Here is a 27392-nt window from a genome sequence, read left to right as displayed (position 1 = left end):
CTTCAATTATTTTTAATGAAACGTGAAACTGAAACCCTGTCTGCTCTCAGGTGGATTGGAGGAACCTGAATGGCATTATTGGAGGGAGAGTAGGGGAGTCCTTCCTAATGAGCTATTATCACTCAAGATCACAAGAACTGTTTATCTGGAAATTATTTCATTGCTGTTTGTGGAACCTTGATGTAGAGAAATTCCTGCTACGTTTCCAAGATTACAACAGTGACTATGCTTCAATTATTTCATTATTCTTAAAGGTTTTAAAATGTTGAGGTTGTGGAAAATGCTGTAAAAATGCATTTTTTTATTATTTGTTGCATGTAAGATGACAACTGCCTATAAAAATGCATTTTTAGCTTCAAAATGGCTGTAGCTTTTGTATATATTATCACTACATTTAAAAGTAATGAATGTTGTTTTGCCAAAATTTTGTCCAATTTGAAAACATTAATTTCTACCTGGGTCTTTTTATTCTGCCTTGAAAAACTGCTAGGGTTGGGTGTTACTTGTCTTCCTACATTTCCTGTATCCCACAGTGAAACTATTAAAATCTGTTTAGCAAAATGTAATTTTAGCAATTGCTGACGACCATTCATTCTTGAAACATCCTGAGCTAATGGAGCTTGCTTCAATATTGGGTAGTGAGTCTATGAGTGGCTTTGAGATGTATTGTTCCCTGAGGGTGTAGCTCTTGTTCCTTTTATAGTAATTAATCTTAACATTGATTGATAAATGAGTACAAGATAAAATTAACAAACTTATTTAGCAACTTAGATTTGTAATGGCATAGAAACATAGGAACAGGAATTAGTCAGTTATTTAGCCTTTTAGGCCTGCTCACCCCAATTCAGATCCTGGGTAATCTACTTCCAACACCACATCCCTCTATGTATAATCTCTCGAATTTAATGACTGAGCTTCCAAAGCCTTCTGTGGTGTAAAATTCCAAAGATTTGCCACCCTTTGAGTGAAGGCATTCCTGCTCATCTCAGTCCTAAATGGCTTGCTTTTCTTGAAACTGTCATCTGATTCTACATCCCATAATCAGGGAAAAATCCTTTCTGCATTTACTGTGAGCCCTTTAAGAACTTGAAAAGTTGCTATGAAATCATTTCATTCTTTTAACGTCCAGGGAATACAGGCGCAGTCTTCTCAATCACTTCTCACAGAGCCGTCCCACCATCCGAGGAATCAATCTATTGAACCACCGCTGCGTACACTCTATGGCAAATATAAATTCCTTCAGGTAATTTATTCCTTACTGCACAGAATTCTGTGTGTGTTCTCAGTAGTGTTCTGTGTTATCAAAGCAAGTTATCTTTGTTCCTGAACTCAATCCTCTTAGAATAAACACTAACAGTTTTGCCATCTAAGTTGCTTGCAGCACCTACATGCAAGCTTACAGTGACTTATGAGCTAAGAAATAGATCCCTTTCAACGTGCACTTTCCAATCACTCACCATTTTACGAAATACTTGGCGCACTTGTTCCTTTATCAGTGTGGTTAATTTCACATCATATTTCAACTCCATTGCTCTTGTCAACTCACGCAGGATGTCTCAATCCTCTTGAAGCCAATTTGCATCCACTTTGTACTTTTCACCCAGTTCAGTATCATCTGCAAACTTGAAAATATTAAATTAGTGCCATGCCCAAGTTGATGCTATAAATTAGGAATAGTCAGGGCCTGATAATGATTCTTGCAGTAACTCGCTGGCACATTCTGCCGAACTGAGGAATATTTCAGGTTATTCCTATTCTCTGCTTTCTTCACTAATCCTCATGCCAGTATATTAACCCCAATCCCATGCACTTTAATTTTGTTTACTAATCTGTGTGGGATTTTAGGAAAAGCCTTCTGAAAATCCAAAATCACAATATTCACTGGTTTCCCCCTTATTGAATCTGCTGGTAACATCCTCAAAGAGTTCTTATCAGGTTTGTCAAACTGGATTTCCGTTTCATAAATTCATGTTGACTCTGTCCAATTAGGCAATTACTTCCTAAATATCCTGTTATCCCATCCTTTTTAAAATTCTAGTATTTTCCCTTGTACTGACACCAGGTTAACACATCTGCACCTCTGTTTTCTCTCTCCTTTATTTTGTAAACAGTAGGGTTACATTTTCAGCCTTCTAATCTGGAGGCAATATTACAAAATAAAAATAATTTTTAAAGATCTTCACAATGCACGCATTGTTCTGTAGCTATCTCTTCTAGCACTTTAGGTGTAGGTCATCGAATCCTGGGGTTTTATCAACTTTGTCTCAATTTCTCCAAAATTTTTTTTTAATAGCCTTAATTTCTTTCAGTTCCACACTCACTAGACACTGAGACCATAATTATTTCAGAGACCTCTTATGTTTTCTGTCATAGACACAAAGTACTAAACTTCTCTGCCATTTCTCAATTTTTTATTATAAGTTCTCCAGTTGTTATCTGTAGTGGACCCATGCTTTCCTTAAACATACTTATGGAAGCTTTATAATCAGTTTTTATGTTTCTTATTCATTGTCTTTTTAATTTCTTGGTCTATTTTTAAAATTCAACCAAGTTCTCCCAATTCCTAGGCTTCAAACTTTCTGGCAACTTTCTAAGTCTCCTCCTTTGATCTTAGACAATATTTAACAATTCTTGTTAGCCATGACGCTCGCTTTTTCTGATAGGTTTTTCTTTCAACGAACATATGTTTTTGAAAGCCAGGCATTAGTTCTTTAAATATTAACTATTGCCCTATCTCCCATCAAACCTTAGAACATAGAACAATATAGCGCAGAACAGACCCTTCTGCCCTCGATGTTGCGCCAACGTGTGAACTATTCTCGACTCGTCCCCTACACTACCCCATCATCATCCATGTGCTTATCCAAGGATTGTTTAAATCTCCCTAATGTGGCTGAGTTGACCATATTAGCAGGTAGGGCATTCCACACCCTGACCACTCTCTGCCTCAAGAACCTGACTCTGATATCTGTCTTAAATCTATCACCCCTCAATTTGTAGTTATGCCCCCTCGTATGACCTCATCATCCTCCGAAAAAGACTTTCACTGTCTACCATATCTAATCCTCTGATCATTCTTGTATGTCTCATCAAATCCCCTCATGGCCTTCTTCTTTCCAATGAGGACAGACCCAAGTCTCTCAGCCTTTCCTCATAAGACCTTCCCTCCAGACAAGACAACGTCCTGGTAAATCTCCTCCGCACCTTTTCCAATGCTTCCACATTCTTCTTGAAATATGGTGACCAGAACTGTACACAATATTCCAAGTGTGGCCACACCAGTGTTTTGTATATTTGCAGCATGATATTGCAGCTCCGGAACTCAATCCCTCTACGAATGAAACCTAACACACCGTATGCCTTCTTAACAGCACTATCAACCTGGGTGGCAACTTTCAGGGATCTATGTACATGGACTCCAAGATCCCTCTGCACATCCACACTACCAAGAATGTTTCCATTGACCCAGCACTCTGCCTTCCTGTTATTCTTCCAAAAGTGCATCTCCTCACATTTAACTGCATTGAACTCCATTTGCCACATCTCAGCCCAATTCTGCAGTTTATCTAAGTCCCCTGCAACCTGTAACATTCTTCCAAACTGTCCACTACTCCACCGACTTTAATGTCGTCTGCAAATTTATTACTTCATCCACCAGCATCCTGCTTGCATCCAGGTCATTTATAAAAATGACAAACAGTAATGGTCCCAAAACAGATCCTTGTGGCAATTTATTTACATTTATTTTTCCAAATCTAACAGAACCAACTTATACCTCTTAACTTTTTAATTGCCTTTGTTTAGATATGAGACCTTTTTTTTCAGATCAAATTTATTAGGTTTGAAAATTTTGGAATTCAATCATACAATGGTTACTATTCCTGAAAGATTCTTTCACAATAAGTTGGTCCTTTCTTGTTGCATAAAGCAGATTGAAAATAGCCTGTGCCATAGTTGGTTCCTCAACTTAATTACTTTCGAAAATTACTTCAAACACATTCTAGGATATTTTCTTCCACACCACTGGTGCTTATTAAATTTACAGAATATAAATTTAGATTGAAGTATTATTTCCCATAACCAGCTCTGTTTTTACTCTCTGAATTTCCCTCTTGGGTTCCCATCACCCTGACAAACTAGATTAAACTCTTCTCAAAAGCATTCTTCTCTCAAGGATAATAGCCCCAGGAGCTAATGTAATAACCAAGCCTCAATGTATACACTATAGATCACATCTACATAACAACTGAACCCTGTGCCCCAGAAATCTAGAGCCCTCTGTCCTGCACCTTCTTTTCAACCATATGTTCACTTGCTGAACCTTCCTACTATATTCCCTGGCTCATAATACATGGGAGCAATCCTGTGATAACTCCCTTCAGGTGCCACTTTCCAGTGTCTTGCCTAGTTTTCTAAATTCTACTTTTAGGACCTCATCCATATTTCTACCCTATCCAGATAGTTCTAAACTTCCAAAACTAGTGGTCAAGTTTTTACAGCTAGAGACACTTCCTACATGTGATCTTCTAGCCTACATGAAGGATCCACGTAGCACAGGATGTACCTTCCACAGAACTGAGCTGTCCTGCCATGCTTTAAGACCACTTTTGGACTATTTACTCTAAATTAGAAATGAGAAATCAGCAAGTAAAATTATTCGCCAATAAATTTCAACTAATCTGACTCCATCTTTGGGCCCTTCTCGCTTCTGTTCCTCTAAGTGATGCTATTGTCTGTTGCTGGGTCCTCTAACCTGCTCCTCTCAGTCATGCTTAATTAATTTCCTAGAATAATGCAATCAATGTATGAAGAAGAAGAGAATATGTTGCGTTGTATACACAATTTTTTTATGAAGGCTGTCAATAAACTACTCAGTAAAAATATTTTGAAAATTAAAGTTCATATATAAAACATAATAGAGGGATGGTAAGGCATCAGAAAGTTGAGAGTGGGGGTGGGTGTATGGTTTTCAGTCTGTTAGTTTATATACTGGAATTATTGTTTTTCATTTAAACAAGTAAATGGTTTGGACTTAAGCAAAAAAATACACACAACGTAAGTTTGTTGATATCAAATTATGGAATGGCAAACTGCGTCAAGACTGTAGAAAGACCTAGAGAGGTTAATGGAGTGGGCAGAAAATTAATAGATTCAGTGCAATTCTGGGAAGGGTACAATGCTATATTTAGGAAGAGAGGAGTACATGCAAACCAGTAAGACTCTTACAAGTAGATAAAGAGTTGTATAGACAGACCTTTTAAATGCCTCACTCACAAGACGCCACGCTTTAAAATAAATGTCGTGCTTTTTTTTGCCATGTTTCCTTGTGCCTTGACTATATTTAAGTTGTCTTCTGTGTTGACTTAGTTCTTCTCCTATGCTTGTCTATGCATCACCTCCTATTGTATCACCCCAATATCTCATCCCCTTGCTAAATTAGTTTAAGCCATCATCAGCTGCATTAGCAATATCCCACCACAAGGGTATAGTTCCTGTTCCAGTTCAAAATATAATTTGTCTGTCTTGCAGAGGTCCCATGTTCCTCAAATGCAGCCAGTAATCCAGGAAGCTAAAGTCTTTCATCTTGCTCCAACTCTTCAATAATGCATTCATCTGTTGTATCTGTCCACTCCTGTATTGATGAGCATGTGGCATCAGGAGTAATTCAGAGATTACAATCTTTTGAGGTCCTGCTTTTTAAATCTGCTTAGCTCCCTCAAGTCTTGTTACCAGACCTCATCCCTCTTCCTACCTATGTCGTTGGTACCAATGTGAACAACCATCTGACTATTCACTTTTCCCTTCAGTATGCCTCACAGATGTTCAATGATACCTTTGACCCAGCCCCAGGGAGGCAACACACCATTCTGGAGTGATGCCTGCGGGCACAGCAATATCAGTCTGTATTGCTCATTATTGATTCTCTTACCAATATTGTTCACTATCTCGTTCTGCTCTCCCTTGTGCAGTTGGGCTTTGGCTGCACTCCCCACTGTTTACAAACATAAGAAAAATCAGTTCTTGAGAGAGATGCACCCTGGTGTTCATCTGATTCGTGGTCACTCGTTCCCTTTCACTGCACTTCATTAAGCTATGGGGATGGAACTACATCTAAAAACATACAAAACTTAGCCTCACGATTGCACTACTGTGCCTCCAGGTGATGCTCAGGCTCCAAATCTCAGCATTCAAATTGATCGAATCTGTGACAATTCCTGCAGATTCAGTCATCCGGAGACTTCCACAAGCATCTAAGGCTTCCCACATACTGCAGGCCATGCAACACACAGGAGTGATCTCCACTGTCATAGCTAGTCTAAAAATTATTTTCCCTGTGTTAACTTTAGATTTCTTACAAGGGTAGAAACAGGCTCTTCGGCCCAACAAGTCCACACAGACCCTCCAAAGAGTAACCCACCCAGACCCATTTCCCTCTCACTAATACACCTAACACCTAAACTATGGGCAATTTAACATGGCCAGTTCACCTGACCTGCACATTTTTGGTAGTTTAAACGAATTTACTTTTCTCCTTATCCTACTTTGACTTACTTTATTTTATGTTGTAATAAAACCACTTATTTCAGCTGTTTCTCAGTTAATCTCTTCTTTCAAATACAAGGATATATTTTTCTAATTTATACTAATTTAAAGACAGTCCCAAACAGCAGTTTCTTACTAGCTGAGGTCCATCTGCCTCCCACTTGTTTAGGTGCTGGTGACTATTTCCAATTGGTCCTCCTCTCCATCCTGGTTGCGATTGTATCTGGACCCACGTCTCTTCTGGGAGTAGGGACAATGAGGAGAGCCAGTATAAATGACAGGATGTAGTTTTAATGGAGGTGAACAACAGAGTGATCTGTGGATGTTTATACCATAAAGCCAGCAATTTGGCAGGGAACATTGAGAAACTTGATTCTTGGCTTTAATAGAATTGTAAATGGTTAGATAACTGAAGGAGACCATTTGGCCAACAGTGTTTATGCCAGCTCTCTAAGGAGCAATTTACAGAGTCCCATTCCCTTACCTTGACCATACTAAACTACAAATTTTTTCTCTTCAGAAAATGATATATTAGTAAAGGAATAGGGTGCAAAAGTAATTGGACAGAATCTTTCCAGTTCATGAACTACAAGGGCATTGCTGAGAAAGTTGTGAAAATAGGATCAAATCAGCCAGAATAAGATTTTCAACGTCACGAGCAAGAAATCCCATTCTGTAACCAGGTGTTGAATGATAAGACAAGAATGTTGCTAGAGAGAGTGGTAAGAGGCCAATTTATATCTATTTGCATGCATTAACAGCTTATTAATAGTTAATCTTCCCTCATTGATTTGCAGGTTCTCATTCTCCTGCATGCTAGATAGAAACTAGATGGCAACAATTCACAACATGACATCAGAACATTTGGTGACTCCAGCTTGCCTCTTGCTCCTCCGGCCCTCCATTTTGGATGGCAGTCATTAACCATCTCCGGGTAGATTTCCTGGGTTGCAGCTGCCTGCACCTCCTCATCCTAGGACGTTGTCATTGGAGACACACTCACCCCTCTGATCCATGTGCAATATTGTCATGTACCTCAGTGCTCTATTTTGGAGCATGATGGTAATTTTCATTGGAATACTGTTGATTAGGCACTTTGCGCACAGGAAGAGGCATCGAACTCATGATTCTGCAATCACTGATACAGCCACGCCGGTGTCAACATCCATTCGAACCGGGTCACCATTTAACCAGATATTTATGTTGCTTGGTTCTGATTTGGATGTTGCTGAACAATTTAACTGTTCCATACTAGGTGGGCTTTCTAGTGTATGCACTCTCCTGGATTCCAGCCTATGAGTTCTCTTTCTCAGTTCAGACCCAGTGGCCCTCTTTGCTGTCTTGTTGCTGTTGGTATGCAGACACTTCAGCGGCTTTGTTGGCCCAGATCCAGAAGAAACTTTTAACCGTTCGGCTGTCGCTTGGCTTTGCTTTGGGGTTTTGCTGTGGGCTGACCTATAGTCCCTCTGCTCAGGATATGTCCTGAGTGAAGCTATGCAAATGTCTTCAGTCAAGGCTTGGGGACACAATGGCCCAGTGGTATTCTTAGTTAATCCAGAGACCCAGGTTCAAATCCCACCATGGCAGATGGAGTAATTTGAATTCAATGAAATCTGGAAGTAAGAGTCTAATGATGACCGTGAATCCATGGTCGATTGTTGGAAAAACCCATCTGGTTCACTAATGTCTTTAGGGAGAAATCTGCCATCTTTATCTTTAGATCCCATCTCCAAGACACCCTTTATTAACACTTACGTGGTACTTGACAGTGGTCTGGCTAAGTCAGAGTGACCTAGACCCGTCACAATCCTGTTTGTTTGTCAGCCAGGGCTCCCTGATTGGGACTGTTAACCTCATCCAATCAGGAAGCTTATATTCTGTGAGGTCCACCTGACTGACCTTGTGACAGTCACAACAGCAGAGAAGATCATTCACCTCCTTTCGAAATTGCTGGATGTTTCTCTGCACCATGGAAATATCGTTGCCATGGGTGGCAACCTCAGACCAGGCTGGCATGGTTTCCTCTGTCAGTCCTGAAGAAAGAGAAGAGCCCTCATCTATATCAGTCTGTCCATCAAACTTCCAGGTACTTGTTGGCAAAGTAGGTGCCAATTTTCCTGTGTCTGCCATTTCCTGGAAAATTCACATGAACCATGCAGGACAGCTTCAGACATGATACATTGCTGTGTTTTAAATATGCTGGCAACAGAAATCCCAGGAGGTCCCAGCAGTGTCAAGTACTTCTGCCTGTGGTGAGAAGGAAGATATGATGAGAAGATTGCTGTAGGACCATACATAAGTAATGGGCCAAGTTTCAAAAACTAGTGTGATAAATCTGACTAGGCCTCAGAGGAAAATCCACCATGAAACTCTTAAATTGACATTTAGCTAATTCCTAATAAAATTCACTCTGTTATGTTAAATCTTTATAAAAGTCTAGATAGCTCTTTGCTGGATCAAGGATGATATGACCTTGGAGAGGCTACAAAAGGGACATTGATTAGAATGGTACTGAGATTGACGGACTTCAGTAATATGAAAGGATTGAATAACTGAGATTATTTGCTTTGAAACAGTGCGATTATGAAAGAGCTTTGGCAGTGGTGTTCAAAATTTTAAATAGTTTTATTAGGTTAAATGAGGGAAACTGTTTCCATTAGCAGAAGAGTCAGTAACTAGAGGACTTAGATTCAAGGTAATTGGCAAAGGAATCAGAGCTGATATTTTTTTACACGGCGTGTTGTTGCAATCTGGAATGCAGTGCCTGAATTAATGGTGGAAGCCGATTCACTAGTTCTTTCAATCCAGAAGTAGGTAAGTACTTGCTGGGGGGGAAAAAAATTACATGATGATGGTAAAGTAGCAGCAAGTGATATTGATGAAATAGCTCGACCAAAGAGCTGGTAGAGAGATGATGAGCTGAATTATTTTGTTGTGTCCTATCACATTCTCTGATTAGAACATCGAATGACCTACTTTGGTATTTAAAAATCGAATTGTCAGTATTTGTAAAAGAAGAATACAGAATGGTATTAGGAAACAGGAAAGGCATTGGCTCGAGGTACATAACTTCATTTGACATTTTTGATGGGTTCACTGGTACTTAATAGCTTTTTATGCAGTTGTTTCCATTTGTGTAAATATGCATTGTGGATAAACTTTAGGAAGTCTCAGGAGAATGAGGCGGTAACCAATTGCAGTATTGACTACGAGATCCTTACGGCAGATATATAAGCTCACTTACTCTGGGTTGTCACATTAAGGTTAAGTAAACATACAATAATGGACATTTCTTGTTCCAAGAGTTTGCTAAGATGAGATGCCAAAAGCTATAACCCTGGAGATTCAGGAAGCTATTCAACTTTAAGAAAGAATGATATTTTAGTAAGATGTATTGAAGTGTGTATTGTATGTAATGGAACTGATGATCATCTCCATTAACCAAGGTCCTGAGACACATTTAAAGATATCTTTCAGGTTTTATATCATGGAGCAAACAGAACAATAAATTTGACCATCTTAATAGCAGCAGTTATTAATATGGGTTTAGAATGGTGGGGAATGGTGATGTGGCTTCAATCTATAGCATGAAGAAGGTGTAAAACAAAAATTCAAGCATGTGTTTGTGTGAGCAAGTACTGCAGGAATGTGAGCCTGTGGTATTGGCACAGGACATATATTTAAGGATCTTTGTCATGGGCCAGTGTTGACAAATAAAACTGTGTAAATGCGAGTATAGATCATTCTGGTATAACGTGCATTTCATCAACGCGAAATGGCTATAATGCGAAAAACAAATCGTGGATGTTGTTTGTATAACGCAAACTTTCTGCTGAATGGGTATAGTGATTTTCTATAGTGGGCTTCTACAGCACAATTTTCTGTAGTGGTTTCTAACAGCACGGTTTTCCATAGAGCAAGGTTGCAGAGGAAAACGACTATCACATTATAGCAGATCGAACTGTTGTAGTTCATGGAGGTCTGGCTCTTTGCCTTGACCCACATCTGTGGAGTGATACCCCTCAAGCTATATATATTGAGTTGTCTCTTTGCAGTAGAGAGATGCTAATAGTATTTTTACGACTAATTACCTCACGTATAGTGTGAGAGCAAAAACAACAAGGCACAAGTACCGAGCATGTAGTCAGAAAATGTAGAGAGAAATGTGATGTAGAAAAATGCTGCTGGGTATGTTCACCAGAAATGAATCGAAATTGGTGGTGAATTCAGCCCTGTGCAGAATTAGTTTTAAGGCAATTTTTTTCCCTGTGGCATCTTATAACCTCATGGGTGCATGTTGACCAAATAGTTAGGACCATGGAGGAATAACACAAAGGCACAATTTGGAGATGCTGGTGTTGGACCAGGTTGTACAAAGTTAAAAATCACGCAAACAACACCAGGTTATAGTCCAACAGGTTTAATTGGAAACACTAGCTTTCGGAGCGCTGCTCCTTCATCATGTGTTTGTGGAGTACACGATTATAAGACAGAGAATTGAGAGCAAAAGTTTATAGTGTGATGTTCTGAAATTATATGTAACTGAAATTGTTTGTTAAGACCCCTTTGCACTCTCACACACATATACTACTCTCGCAGACACTCACTCACAACCCTCTCTCTCTCTCTTCTCCCACCCCCCACCGCCAACGGGTGAATTTGTACTTTCAGAGTTATATCGTACTTTGCTCAAAAACTACATGAATCTGTGTAAGACTCTGTTAATTAATTTTTTACATTAGAATCAGTCTAAACGTTATAGCGCAGACAGCAGCACACAGGAGCTAACACTTTTAATACAATATCTGAGCTGACACCAATTGTTAAAGTTCACTTGAGAATGTAACTTTTTAAAAAAAGATTTGCGATTTACATATGAAAGAAGTGAAACTAACATGGTCATTCTAACAGATGAGAGACTTAACAAATAATCAAGGTATTTTTTCAATGTATAATTTCAGTTACATCACACTAAACTTTTGCTATAAATTGTGTTTTACAATCATGTACTCCACAACCACATGATGAAGAAGCAGCGCTCCGAAAGCGAGTGCTTCCAATTAAATCTGTTGGACTATAACCTGGTAGTGTGTGATTTTTAACTTTGTACAAAGACATGAGTAATGGAAGAAATAAACAATGATATCATCATCCTAGGGTAAAGCCCTGCTAATTTATCTGAATGCAAACTAATGTAATCCAATATTCACAATAGTTCAGTAAACCCTTTTTAAAGCTCATTTCTATTCCCACCCAAAATAATTTACAAATGAAAGGAGTAAGAATAAGCTGTTCTCTAACTGTTTTAGGTGGGGGAGAAATGCCTGTATATCTAACATAGGGCTCATATTAACTAAACTGTGAATGAGTAGAACTTGCATAGCCTTGTGAAATATCAGGTTTACAGAGTGGCTCATAATTGGCTGGTAGTTACTAAATTATACATTTTCATCCAAATTTTTAATTTTGTTTTATTTGTTATCCACATTAAATATTTCATTGAGAAATTATCGGGGAATGTTATTAATGAAACAGCTTCAGGGGGACTCATACTTCTCACAGAACAAAAATACATTGTATTTCATGATTTAGAGGGGCTTTGCGCAGACCCCAAGCAAAATTAGAAACAATAAAATTCTAACTATTTCTTAAGGATTGCAAATTATGGACTTCCACAAACTTACCCAGCAGCATTTTGCTACATCACATTTCTCTTTACATTTTCTGACTACATGCTCAGTACTTGTGACTTGTTCTTTTTACTCTCAAACTATACGTGAGGTAATTAGCCATAAAAACACTATTAGCATCTCTCTACTGCAAAGAGGCAACTCAATATATATAGCTTGAGGGGTATCACTCCACAGATGTGGGTCAAGGCAAAGAGCCAGACCTCCATGAACTACAACAGTTCGATCTGCTATAATGCGGCAATCGTTTTCCTCTGCAACCTTGCTATATGGAAAACTGTGCTGTTAGAGACCACTGCAGACCACTTTAACAATCTTTTGTAATCTTGTCCACTTATGTAGAGTGATCTAATAAGTAAGTACCACAATTTATCCCATGAGGATAAAAGGTTTTAAAACTCATTCACTACCAACTTAGGTCAGACCTCGTTCAGTGTGTCTGTATATTCCTCCTTAGACGCAATGGGCTGCTGATGGTTATGCAAATTAACTGAGTTAAAATTAGGTATGAAACAGTGAATTTATTTTGAAAAGTTGCTGCATTGTTGATGTGTATCCGTGCTATAGCCTAATTGTTGATTAATCTTGATGAAAGGTGTGAACTTAAAAGATGTAAGCCGAGGTTCCAAATTATTGCAAAAGCACAACTAATATATTGCTTTTAGTGAGGGTGGGCAACCAAAATCATGACTGATACCTATGTATTATAAGTTGTAGAACAATTATTTTTCACAAGATTAACATCTGGAGTTTTCCAAGCTCATTTGATAGTTTGCAACATGAGCATAATACGATTGATGTATTATTTTGTCCAAAAGCTGAAAAAAAATGAATCTACTAAATTTCTTGGGTGATGGCTCAAACTTTTTCAGTAAATTCTTTTTCTTTTAACTTGTGCAACATTCAAGTTAGCGCTTTCAAAAATGGTTTGTCTTGCTGACATGTCGTTTCTTGGACCCCCGTCCCTGGTTTAGCTATAATTATAGGCCACGTTACAGAACAGACTGTTTCCAGGTGTTAGAAGTAACTGGGAATATATAATGTTTGAAGAGACTGAGTTTCATCCACAGTCTCTTAAAAGGCTGAATTTCTCATATTTCCATCTATTGCTATGTATGAATGTTCTTCAGTTGCTTCAGTGTTCTGTTGAAAACCATAATTTAAAATATTCAGCTACTTGGTCTTTCTGTAAAATACTTCCTTTTTACATGGAGTATCTTTCCCAGAAGTGTTATCTACAGAACTGTGAAAAGCTGACATCTTTAAAAGTGCTGACTATGCAAAGCAACAGCATAAACTTAAAAACCAGCACAATAGACTGACCCAGAGAGGGTAGAGGGGTTTGGGTTAACACCTCAACCAGAAAGATGGCATATTGGAGTCTCAACTGATCCAGTAATCATCACCAAAAATTTGCTGCTTTTACTAGTTGGAAAGAAATGTGTCTAAAAATAGAGAAAGCATATTAATTGATTTATCTACATGTGAAAATAATGAAAGAATTTTAGTTTTGGAGGGGGTTTTAACTGAATTGCAATAGTTAGAAACAGCACTAAATCTGTGCTGTTCAAACTTGGCTAACTAGATTTCTGTTTCTATACTCCCCTAGCTCTTAAGGAAGAGACACATAGGAAATGACATAGTCACAATTGTCTTTCAAGAGCCTGGAGCACTTCCTTTCACTCCTAGAAACATCAGATCCCACTTTCAACATGTTTTTGTCATTGTCAGAGTTCATAATCCATGCACAGAGAATGTCTGCTACAGGTAAGCACTCAACATCCACCTAGTTACTTTTGGTTCTGTTACTGAAGTGCTTTTGAACTCCTCTTTCACCTTCTGTATTTTTCCCGATTGGAACTTTTCTTCTCATTGTTTTTGAAGTTGCAAATATTGGGTATGTATTCGGCTAAAAATGCTGCTTCACAATCAGCTGATCCCTCAGGAAATTAGCTGTGTCATTTCCAAGTGATCGCAAGGTCCTCATTTCATCAAGTGTTTCTTCCAAATCTCCTCATCGTGTTTGTTTTTCAGCCATGAGCAAAATGACCTTGACTGCAGACCTCTCTACATCTATCATCATTACTGCTTTATACGTTGTTGAGTTGATCAGCCGCATCTTATTTGTCTAATATGATATATGCTGCCTTTACAGTTTTGTTTCTTGCTTTGCAGAATTTTATCGATCAAGTTAGCCCAAACAGTAATTAGCATTTCCTTTTGAGAATGTGGGGGTTTCAACCCTATTTGGAATTGAACGATTCGCTATAGATTCATACTTCAACTTCTGCTTCTGTCAACTATTTTGATCTCCATATTACTAAATACATAGATAGATAGATATTTGTATGTATAAAAGGATTGGAGAAATGCAAAACTAATTTGACTAAGTTATGTATTGGAACACATTAACAAGCTATTTCTCTTTCTCTGGCAGGAGAAAGCCATGAGATGACCTGATAGGTGTTTGATAGGATCAACATACAGAAGATGCTGTCATTTATGGGAAGACCAAAACTGGGGTCCTTGAATAAAATGATTATTAATAGGTTCAACAGGGAATTCTGGGGAAACTTCTTTATTGAAGTGGTGAGAACATGGATTTCAAGAAGGGATGGCTGAGGGATATGGTTGCATCTGATGGGCAGTGAGATAAACAAATCAGGGAGTGATATATTGATAAAGCCAGTTGGATCAATTGGCCTGTTGCTGTGTTACAAATACTATGCAAAGTAATTTTACTATTAGATATCCAATATTTTACAATTTGAGCTAATAGCGTGCCCTTTTTTTTCCAATTAGACCAAGACTGGTCTACATGGCCAGACATTTGTCAAGAGTGTGGTGCTGGAAAAGCACAATAGATCAGGCAGCATCCTAGGAGCAGGAGAATCCTTGGAAGAGACTTCACAGTTAAAATCAAGTAGGAGAAAATTAGGACTGCCAGACGTTTGAGTGATGAAGCAAATTAATATCTCGCAGAGAAAAATTAAATGGTTTCTAAAGTAAAGTGCATATCTCTGATAGTTGCAGGATTATACCATACCTGGAAGGTCTTGTAGTGTAGTGGGTTCCATCTTGATGGCCAAAAATGAGGCATTCGTAATATGGCCAAACAGGTTGATTGTCAACCTGCATATCTTTCCAACATTCAGCAATGGCAAACGTTAAGAGTGAGAGAGATTCCTGTTCGGCCATTTGATGGAAAGAGAATTGCCATCTCTGTTATTACTATCCAAAACTTCATGTTGAAATAAATGTTTTCACAGCAACTTGTAGTCCCTGCTCAAACTCAGTAGAAGCATTAGATTTCACATAGCAAAGGTTGTGAAGCAGCTCCAAACAGTCAGACGCACAGAAGATAAAGGAAGTAGATTCTATGAAACAGAATAAACTTTCCAAACAGGCGGTCTAAAAAAAAATTATGAATGGAGTACAAGTGATTAAAGAAGACTGGAATATTCTAGGGAGAAATAAGTAAGATATATGGCAACATATAAAGATCATTGCAACGGTTAAGCCTGCAGCACCTACTAAAATTAACCCTCGTGGGTGCAGAGCAGGATGCCCATGATTCATACAGTTCTTTCTGGTCAGTCTGAATGACTTGATTTGGAGAAACTCGATGTAAGTTTGCTAAATTCACAGATGAGTTTAGACAAATGCTGCAATAGCATAGGCATTGGATGAGGTTTATAGTAATATTTTCCAGTAAATAATGATAGTTGGCATTTAATACAGATATAAAATAAAGCCTTTGCACTTGATGAGCTGACGCAATGATTATGCTTAATCATCTTTCATGTAGTGTTGAATGAATTTAGATATCAGGTGAAAGAGCTTTAATAATACAGCTTAGACTGAACTATAGCTATATCCAATGAGTTTGGGGCAACAAGCAGCTGTTGACCTTTATATTGCCCAGTCAGCAGAATCTGAAGTAAATTTACTAATCCCATGAACTTGTGAATTGTGGTTGATATTAAGATGACTAGATTTTTAACCTACAATCCTATTTAGCAGCAATAAACTTGCTCGTCCAAGGTTGATGCTCTGGCCAGTTACTCTTGGAACCATAAGAGTGCTAAACATGATGCATAGAAGAACCACTAAGCTGATCTATAGAAACATAATCCTGAGCATTGAAAGGTGATAACTGAAAGAGAACTATATAGTTTATTCTTAGAACAGTTTCAAACTGAGCCATGACTGCAGAATGTGGGTACCAACTGAGGTCAGGCAAGATCAGGACTGATGTGATTTGTATTTCTTAATGTCAAGAATAATAAGTGTCTGAATTGACAATCTCAATACAGTCAGCAAAGCAAACTTCATGGAGTAACTCAAGGTGTTTAGATGTGCTGATGGTGGGGGACACCAAGTTTCTATGAAGGGTGTGTTTTAATGGTCAAATGGCCTCTGTGCTGTGTATCTATTACTGACCATGGAGCAATGTATTATAAAGAGAGTTTTTCTCTTTGTGCTATATGCAATGAAATTCAAAGCCTATTTCAGATTTCACAACACAGAGGAAAATGCTCTCCTTCACTGCTGCTACGAGGAACTGAGTCTCAATTTAGATTTGATTTCACGATACTTTGCATGTGTACATGATGTCCAATTTGATCAGGTTGCTGAAAGCATACTTAATTCTATATATCGATGTTCTACTAATGGACCTTGTTAACCCATATCTGACTTCCTTACTTTGAAATGAATCTCGCCCAACTGAAACCTATTAACTTAGTTGCAAAGCATTTTTTAATCTTTGTTTTCAATGGTAATTGATTTTGTGTTAAATTAAATGGTCTTTAAAACTAATGTCTCCACTTCTGAAAGGGTACAGTCCATTTAGAATGAGCCATTATTCATTTTGCAGTAACAACATAACATCACTGCTAATGGTGAAAACGTGGTTTGGTAATATGTTCTGAGCAGATACATTACCGAAAGTTCAATTTAAACATATTTGTGGGCCTAACTGACATCAGTTGTGATTCCTGGAAATATCTGTGATTCTACCCTGAAGTGGCTGTCTTACTGACCTGATTGGTTATCATTTTTCAACCAGTATAGTGCTAGGTTTAATTGTTATTTTAACAGTTTTTTAATAGTCCAAATTCTTTTTCTGAAGTTGCATCCATTCAATATGTTAAAATTTAGCATGGTTTTGTTGGCAGGTTTTCTATTCTTCACAAGCAAGAGCAAGGATTTTAAAATATTATGTTATATGTATAAATGTTTCTTGGGAGTTTAGTTGAAAGTGTTCGTGATTCCCCATAATCTTTTCACCAACTCCAAGGCTTATTTCAGGAGCATGATGAAATACTTACCCTTCAGCAACACTCAAATAGCTCATTGCCATCCAGAACAAAGCAACCTTCTTGACTGACACTGATCCCCAACCTTAAACATTGACTCCCTCTATCACCTGGACTTTACGGCTATAATGTATACCCTTTCCAAAATGCATTTCAAACATGTTGCCAAGGCAGCACTTCCTGAAACTATGATCTTGACCACCGAAAAAGACAAGGGCAGCATGTGTATGGAAACACCCCCACTTCTAAGTTCCGTTCCAAATTACACACCACCCTGTCTCGGACAATATCCTTCAAATCTATGCCTCACAAGATTGGTCCTTCTAGCACATGGAGTTCATCGATTCAAGGAAGCAGTGCATTACTAATTCAATGGCAAGTAGAGATAAGCAATAAGTGCTGGTACCCAAATCCCATTAATGATGTGAGAAATAAAAGAGCTTAGCTTTGACACACTGTGGATGAAGATCCTTTTAATGCTTGCAGTCTGGCTTGGCATGAAGTTGGGATTCTGGGGAGATAGCAGTGTTGTGATTGCCAGACTTGATGCCTTCAGGAAAGTGGAAAACTAATAAGAAAATGCTATAGGAAATTTAAAAAGCACAAACCGATGAAATTTCATTAGAGAATCTAGATAGATCATTATCACAAGTTAACCTCTTGTTTTTCTTGTTGTTTATAAAACAGACATTACAGTACCTTGACATCTGGGTCAGTAGGTCTAGATTCAAGTCCTACCTGCCCGGGAGGTGTATTATGCCATGTCCAAGTAGGTTGATGAAACTAACTACAGTTCAGACATTTTCTCTTTCCCTCATTTCATTATTGGCTGAATTTGAATATCTGTTCTTAAATTAACACCATAGCAACATTTCATGTCGGAAATACCAGAATATATTTTGGGGCCTGTCAGTACCCATTGTTTATTTGATGTCCATCTGACTTTGCCGTTGGTTGCATTGTGAAATGAGACTGCCTGCAAGATGAGATGAACCTGGAGTTAATAATAGTTAAAAAAAAAATTTGCTCAAATGCTGTCAACTAGACTCTTAAATCAAACGAGTCGGATTGTGATCGGATCCATTTATTAAAGTAAACGATAATCTTAGATTCAGGCAGAACTGACTTGTCAATGGATAAAAATTGCAGTTCCAATAACTTAATGAAAGACTAAGGTGAAACAAAAATCTCATTCAAATGGAACACAGTTATGAGAAGAGCTTCAGAAAGCATTAAGAAAGAAACAGTAAAGGAAAATATTGTATTTTTTCAATGAGTTATTTTGAATGAAAGTAAGTAAATCCCATAACATTGAGGAGAAAATAACATCAAGCACTGCACCTTTTCAAGGAGATCATATTTATCTTGAAATCTTCAAAAGCCATTGTAAGTTATACAATGGACAGTGCTGAGTGATTCCAAAACCAATGGATTAGATCTAAGCTCTGCAGCTCTATCACATTCAGTTGTGAATAGTAGTGGACAGTTAAATAACTCACTAGAGCAGAAGGCACCACAGATACCCTCATCCTCACTGAAAGAAGAGTACACCTTTTGTCTTTGATGTTTTTGCATCCATCTTCAATCAGAGATGCCGATTGAATAAATCATTTCAGCCTCCACCTGAAGGCTGAAGACACTAGACACTGAAAAGGTTGTTGGCTCTGACAATATTCCACAGCAGTACTGACAATTTGTAGTCCAGAACTTAGCCTTGTCAAACTATTCTTGTATAGCTACGTCAAACATGATTCAATGGACTGAAAAATGGCAGATGGAGTTCAATCCAGATAAATGCAAGGTATTACACTTTGGAACAGCAGACAACGGTGGGACTTGTACAATTAATGGTAGGTCCTTGGGTAGTGTTGTACAACAGAGGCACCTAGGAGTACAGGTACATAATTCTCTTAAATTTCTATCACATATAGACAGGATGGTTAAAAAGGCGTTGAGCATGCTTGCCTTCATTGTTCAAACCTTTTGCATATAGGTGTTTGAAAATCATATTGAGGTTGTACAGGACATTAATGAGGCCTCTTCTGGAGTATTGTCTCCAGTTCTTGTTGCTGAATTATAGGGAGGATATTATTAAGCTGGAGAGAGTTCAGAAGAAATTTACCAGGATGTTGCTAGGTGTGGAAGGTTTGCGTTATAAAGAAAGGGTGGATAGACTGGGACTTTTTCCACTGGAGCATAGGAGTTTGAGAGGTGACCATATACAGGTTTATAAAATCATGAGTGGTATAAATAGGTGTAATGATGGATGCCTTTTCCCTACGATGGGGGATTTTAAGACGAGGGGCACTTCTTTAAGTTGAGAGGAGAGAAATTTAAAAGACACGAGGGGCAAATGTTTTACACAGAGGGTGGTTTTCATGTGGACTGAACTTCCTGAGGGAAGCGATGAATGTGGGCACAATTGGAACAGTTAAAAGGCATTTAGATAAGTACATGAATAGGAAAGGTTTGGAGGGATATGGGTCAAAAACAGACAGATGGGGCGACTTCAGTTTGGGATTATGTTCAGCATGGAATGATTAGATTAGATTCCCTACAGTATGGAAACAGGTCCTTCAGCTCAACCACTCTACACCAACCCTCCAAAGGGTAACCCACCCAGACCCATTTCCCTCTGACTAATGCACCTACCACTTTGGACAATTTAGCATGGTCAATTCACCTGACCTGCACATCTTTGGACTGTGGGAGGAAACCAGAGCACCCGGAGGAGGCCCATGCAGACACTGAGTGCATGCAAACTCCACACAGACAGTCGTCAGAGGCTGGAATCGAACCTTGGAGCCTGGTGCTGTGCTAACCACTGAGCCACTGTACTGCCCCATAGATAGATGAACTGACAGGTAAATGAATATGATTTCAATGGTTGGATTGTTTCCGTGCTGTGTGACTCTGTCTCTAAAACATTAACCTGAAAGTGTGGGAAAGTGCCCAGGTATGCCCTGTGCCCAACAGTAGGACAGTGTCAATCCAGCCTGTTAGCACCACGTTGTCCAATTTTGATCATCAGTAAAGTAATAGAGGGGATCATCAATAATGCCATCAAGCAGTACTCGCTCAGGAATAATCTGCACATTGATGCTGTTTGAGTTTCACCAGGGCCACTACTCGCTCAGGAATAATCTGCAGATTGATGCTGTTTGAGTTTCACCAGGGCCACTCAACTCCTGTCCTCATTATAGCCTTGGTCAAAATGTGGACAAAAGAGTTGAACTCCAGAGGTAAGGTTAGGGTGACTGACCTTAACTTTAATACAGCATTTGATCACGTATGGCAAACGGAGCCCTAGCAAACTGTCATCAGTGGATTTGAGTGAAAATTTTGTTTGGAGTATACCTAGAGCAAAGGAAGATAGTTGTGTTGTTGGATATAAATAATCTGAACCACTAAACATTCCTGCAGGAGTTCCCTGAGGTAGTGTCCCTCTTTTAGCCATCTTCACCTATTTCACCAATAGCCTTCCTAATGAGAGCAGAAGTGGAGATATTCACTGAGGATTGTATAATGACCGACATGAGTTGTGATTCCTCCGATACTGAAGGAGTTGATGTTCACATTGAGCAAGGCTTGGCTAATATCCAGGCTTCGGCTGGTAAATAGACAATAGACAATAGACAATAGATGCAGGAGTAGGCCATTCTGCCCTTCGAGCCTGCACCGCCATTCAATATGATCATGGCTGATCATTCCTAATTAGTATCCTGTTCCAGCCTTATCTCCATACCCCTTGACTCCACTATCTTTAAGAGCTCTATCCAATTCTTTCTTAAAAGAATCCAGAGACTGGGCCTCCACTGCCCTCTGGGGCAGAGCATTCCACACAGCCACCACTCTCTGGGTGAAGTAGTTTCTCCTCATCTCTGTCCTAAATGGTCTACCCCGTATTTTTAAGTTGTGTCCTCTGGTTCGGCACTCCCCCATCAACGGAAATATGTTCCCTCCTGCCAGAGTGTCCAGTCCTTTCATAAGCCTATACGTTTCAATCAGATCCCCTCTCAGTCTTCTAAACTCAAGGGTATACAAGCCCAGTCGCTTCAGTCTTTCCGTGTAAGGCAATCCTGCCATTCCAGGAATTGACCTCGTGAACCTACGCTGCACTCCCTCAATAGCCAGAATGTCTTTCCTCAAATTTGGAGACCAGAACTGTACACAGTACTCCAGGTGTGGTCTCACCAGGGCCCTGTACAGCTGCAGAAGCACCTCTTTGCCAGTGACCATCTCTAACAAGAGAGAATCTAACCATCTCCCCTTGAAATTCAGTAACATTATCATTGCTGAGTCCCTCACTATCAACAAGGTTGACATTTTCGTTGACCAGGAACTAAACTGGATTAAGCCTCTCTAAATACTGGGGCTGGAAGAATACGCCAGAGGCTAGAATTTCTACAGTGAATTCCCAATGCATGTGTGCCAGCTACAAGGCACAAGTCAGGAGTGTAATGGTCTAGTCTTTGCTTGTCTGGCCAAGGGCTTGAGATTATCTAGGATAACAGTCCATCCACCAACTGCCATCAGTCACACTATCCATCACAGATGCACTATTGTAATTCACCAAGGGTCCTCTGATAGCACCTTCCAAACATGCTATCTGTACCATCACAAAGAACAAAGGAAGCATATGCATAATGCCATGACTCACTGGAGTAGTGCATTGGAAATCAAGCCTCACTGTTCCCCTAGTTGTCACAACTGTGAACATTTAACTAAACCACCAAATTAACCAATTTTATCTAAACGTTTAATTTGGATGAAAAGAATGTGCACAGATTCTCTCAGATGTTCTTTATTAAGAAAGAAAATAATCATTTATGGTAATCAAGCTTTTTAACCAATGGCAAAAAGACGAATTGAATTGCTAATCTGTAATTCTAATTTAAACTCTATTCCTTTCCCCAAATTCATGAACACCTATGGATACACAAAGAGACAAGACCAATGTTATTGGTAGGATGGAAATAAAGTCAGAGAAATGCATTTCTGGGACCAGTCCAGATCACATACATTTATGAGTTGTTTCCTTTAGGACCTTTCAAGTCCTTTTAACTCTGATAACACAAGTTTGTAGATACATCGATTCTCAATCTTGCATTCACTGGTTGAAGATTTGTCTTTTCTGTGCCTTTGAAGGTTGTTTTATCCTCTTTCCTGTTCAACAGCAAATTCGTATAAGAGAGTAATTGAGAAAGGTGAGGGTGAGAATCTAACTACTAAGGATTTTCTTTCTAACAACATGGTGGATGTATCTACCCTTTAAGGACTGCAGTGATTCAAGAAGCCAGCACACAAGCACCTTCTCCAAAGCAATTGGGATTGGGCAATAAATACTGGCTTACATCCCAAATAATTTAAAAAAAACATTTAAGGAAGAAAAATTCATTGATAATCAAAATATTAATGGCATGTGGAGTTGTAATACAAAATATTGAGCCCGATTTGCCTTTGAAATAGTGTCAACATGTTTAGATTTGCTTTGTAGTGATGATAGAGGCTCCAGCTTTATTTCCATCATATTCCTGACTGAAATCCCTTCCACTCTTCCTTAGAGAGTATTGGATTGATTTGTAGTTTGGGAAACATATTATGAATGCATATCTCATAGTGTAGGGTAATATATTGGCATGGAAAGAAGATTGCCAAGCTAACAGGAAACAGAAGATAAACGTTAAAGGGTTTTTCACTGGTCAGCAAAATGCACCATGGTTTGCAACAGCTATCATTGCTGGGGACCTGAACATTTTGCATCTTACATAAATGAGTTGGGTGAAGGGACCTAAGAAATGGTTGCTAAATTTGCTCACAATGCAAAGATATATAACTGAAGAGGACAAAAAGCAGCTACAAAGAGGTAAGGATAAGTTAAGTGAGTCAGGCAAAAATCTGATGAATGGAGTATAATGCGGGAAAAATGAAATTGTTTATTTTGTTAGGGAGAATAAAAAAAGTCTTTTATCTAAATGGTGAGAGATTGCAAAGCTCTGAGATGCAGAGGGATCTGTGTCCTTGTGCATTACTCGCAAAAGGTTAAATTACAGGTGCAGCAAGGTTGTGGGAAAGCTAATAGAATATTATAATTTATTACAAGAGGAATTGAAAATGAGAAAAAGGTAGGTTATGCTTCAGCTGCATTGGTGAGGCGATGTCTGGAGTACTGGTCTCCTTATTTATGGAAGTTATGTAAATGCATTAAAAACCATTTGGGGAAGGTTTACTAGACTAATACATGTTATAGGTGGGTTGTATTATGAGGAATATTTGGACAAGTTGGGCTTGTATTCATAAGCTAATGGAAGGTTGAAACACAAAACCCTGAGACATCATGACGGTGCACTTGGAAGGAACGTGTTAGCTTGTAGGAAATTCTACAACTATGAGTCACTATTCAAAAATAAGTTTAAGAGAGTGCTATGATCAAAAGTTTCCTGAGTCTTTGGAATGCTTTTCCTCAAAGTGTGGTGGAAGATAATTGAAATACTTTCCAAGTCTCTCCTCCCTAAATTTCTATGCATGATATCAGTTATGCTTTTATCTTGTGCTTTTTCTTTGACAAACTGTACCTACTGTAGTTAGTATTTGTGTTTAGAAATCTAACTCGGTATCTCTTTTAACACATACAGTGTGGCTGTATCCAGGTCTAAAGATGTGCCTCCGTTTGGCCCACCTATTCCCAAAGGAGTCACCTTTCCAAAGTCAGCAGTATTCAGGGACTTTCTTCTTGCCAAAGTTATCAATGCAGAAAATGCAGCACACAAGTCTGAGAAGTTCCGGGCAATGGCTACCAGGACAAGGCAGGAATACTTGAAAGATTTGGCAGAAAACTTTGTTACCACAGCTACAGTTGATTCTTCAGTGAAATTCAGTTTCATCACACTTGGGGCAAAGAAAAAGGAGAAGTCAAAACCCCGGAAGGATGCGCAGCTGTACAGCTTTGGAGCTATTGTGTGGAATGTCCTTGCTCGAGACTTTGGCCAGTCTAATGATATTGAATGTATTGTTGGAATCTCAAATGAATTCATCGTGCTTGTAGAGAAAGACTCTAAAAATGTAGTTTTTAATTGCTCATGCAGGGATGTCATTGGCTGGACCTCTGGTTTAATGACCATAAAGATTTTTTATGAAAGAGGAGAATGCATCCTGCTGTCTGCTATGGAAAGTTGTGCAGATGATATCAGAGAAATCGTACAGAGACTTGAGGTAAAACAAACTATTTTCATTACTATTAATCTTAGTATGATTAACTTATGCGATAGTTTTTATCCTAATTCTTTGCCAGCCATGGTTCCCTTTCCTCATGTAATACTCTGAATGCTAAGGTATGATTCAATTTATATAGAAAGTAATGAGTTGCTTCATAGTAATTCTATTTACTTTAAGATTGCTATTAATTTCTAGAATGTTATTTATTTGGGCCATTACTTTGCTTCTAGCTTTTTTTTTAAACAAATGTTGGAAAATGGGCTTCAAGGAAAGGACAGTTGCTATTCAGTGGATTATATGATGCTACACAATCTTGTACTGTTGTAGCATTTGCAACATAAATTCACATTAATTACAAATGACCAATTATCATAGGTGGTGATTGTAGTCAACTACATGGCCTGTTGATCTTTGTATCCTAAACTCTTACTCTTTATTGCTTTAACTACTGTTAAAATGTATTCACAGATGTTTCCAACATGGAGTGAGGCCATTCGGCCCACTGTGTCCATGCTGATCAACAAAGATCTGACTGACGAGTTTACCTGTACATGTTCAGATAGCTCATTTATGTTTAATAATCAGTCAGATCTCTGGATAATCCCTAGCTTTGAGAGGCTGAAGCCTGAAAGTAAAAGTTTTGCTGGAGATAAGACACTATTTGAAAATCAATTCAATGGGACATTTGGTCAGGTTGGTTTAAAAAAAAAAGTTTTTAAAATTGTTGTTTAAGCTTACTTTAGATGTTAAAATTTCATTTGGAATCAAAAATATGCTATTGTATTTTTCGGAAAGTATTTATGATACACAATGAAAGGATTGTATGACAGCATTTGGTGGCGACTGAGATAGATCATTCGTCAAACAAAAGTAACAAGGGTAGTTATTAATGAAAGCAGTTCTGACCAGCTACTGGTTCCTTGATGGATTGTTTGAGCTGAATCAGGTTGGGAGAACTAGGCACAGTTGATTTAGACAATGGAAAGCATATTTTCAGAAAAATTGACTTCTGAAAACATGGCCAAAATGAATAATAAATAAGAATTCTCTGTAAGGTGTTTGGGTACGTTTCTAAGCTGAGTTACAAAATGTAGATGAGAAAAACCGGTATCATTAATGTTTATGATTGCTATCAGTGATTAGAGGGAAATTTCCTGAGACTTTTTCTAGTTTTGGATTTTTTTCTTTGTTTCTGCTTTGTCTTTTCAAAGAGGTGCTTTACTGGAGAGGGCGCAAATGGTGGGAAAGCATAAATCAGTTCTGTATTTAGGCTTCTGCTGTTTGTGTAATTTTTTATAATTCCTGGGATTAGATATTACTGGCTAGGCCAGCCTTAATTCTGCATCCCTAACTGCCCATTGTAGAGTAGTTACTCGCACAGTTCTGTAAGAGAGGAATTCATTAATTTTGACCCAGCAATAATGAATGGTAGGCCCAGGTTTTCTGATGACCAGATGGTCGCTTCTGCAACATAGATAGCACTTGCACTTTGGGACTCTGAGGGATCCCCAACATTGCAGGGTACAGGGGAATTGCCTGGGAAAATGAAGATTCTGATGGCTAATCCTTTATTCCCTGAAACCCATCCCAAAAATCCATCTAAATTGGAGGGTTCTGCTGCAGTTAAATAAATAGTTATTAAGGACATGTTAGATTATTAAAAGGCGGAGTATTAAAGTGATTCCCCCTCCCAATGAATGGACGCACACGCACACAGACAGACACACACAGGCCCTGATCTGATACCACTTCCTTCTGTCCATGAGCGAGCTATGACCACCCCTACCCCCACTCCCGAATACTGCTGAATAAATCTGATACCTCCAGCCCACCTCAAGCATAGCAGCATCTACCTTGGCCCCTTGCCCTTGTGCCCTGGCACTCCAGCACCCTGCCTACGCAGAAATCTACCCACAAAATATTCTTCCCACATGGCAGCCTCCCTTTAACCTCCGGGACCCTGACCACACATAACTTCCATACTTACCCTTTCACAGGAATTGCTATAGTGGCTACCTGTGACACTAGACATTGAAATCAAAGAATACAGCAACTGACTGCTGTGAAAACGGGAATAATATGTGCTTTCCCTGACTATCCCGCACTATGAAGATCTGTCGCACTTGAAGTATGACTCTGTATTTCTGAAGGAACCCTGATCAGAAACAGGGTTAACATTTCACCTCCGGTATGACTCTCCAGAATTCCGTTCAGACTCGAAATATAAGCTCTGAATGTCTCCACACATGATGACAGACATGCTAAGTTTCTCCAGGACTTTTGCATTTCAGCTACTTCTTGTTAAGGAAAATGTTGTAATTTCTTCTGATTCTAATTTATTTTAATCCAGTATAACCTTCTTTCTCTTGCATTGTCTGCCTCAGCTTATGCATTATTTTTAAAAGGCTGAACTACTTCTTACCGAGGACTGACAATGATATTAAATCAGAGGGTTTAAGAGTGCATTTCTGAATCTGACTCGCAAACATTGAATTCTTTTCTCCTAAACTTTCAAATCCAGTAATTGCAGTTTACACATGCAACCTACTTTCAGTGTGGAAATGTCATAGTTAACATTTGGGATGTTACAAAACATCCTTAGATGCTTCAGAGAATCATAGAA

The 27392-nt window shown here is 38.7% G+C and overlaps 1 protein-coding gene across 10 annotated transcripts in view; it reads left to right on the top strand.

The window, feature by feature from the left end:
- sipa1l2 (signal induced proliferation associated 1 like 2) overlaps positions 1-27392 on the top strand; it is a 682609-nt gene that overhangs the window by 389107 nt on the left and 266110 nt on the right. For all 10 annotated transcript variants that reach the window (XM_072559738.1, XM_072559717.1, XM_072559727.1 and 7 more), the window contains 2 exons: positions 13843-14000; positions 24190-24766. In XM_072559738.1, coding sequence (XP_072415839.1) covers positions 13843-14000; positions 24190-24766 — 735 coding nt within the window. The remainder of the gene's footprint in view (positions 1-13842; positions 14001-24189; positions 24767-27392) is intronic.

Source organism: Chiloscyllium punctatum, chromosome 3 (genome assembly GCF_047496795.1).
Source record: "Chiloscyllium punctatum isolate Juve2018m chromosome 3, sChiPun1.3, whole genome shotgun sequence".
Lineage (NCBI taxonomy): Eukaryota > Metazoa > Chordata > Chondrichthyes > Orectolobiformes > Hemiscylliidae > Chiloscyllium > Chiloscyllium punctatum.
This window is presented reverse-complemented; position numbering and strand designations above follow the sequence as displayed.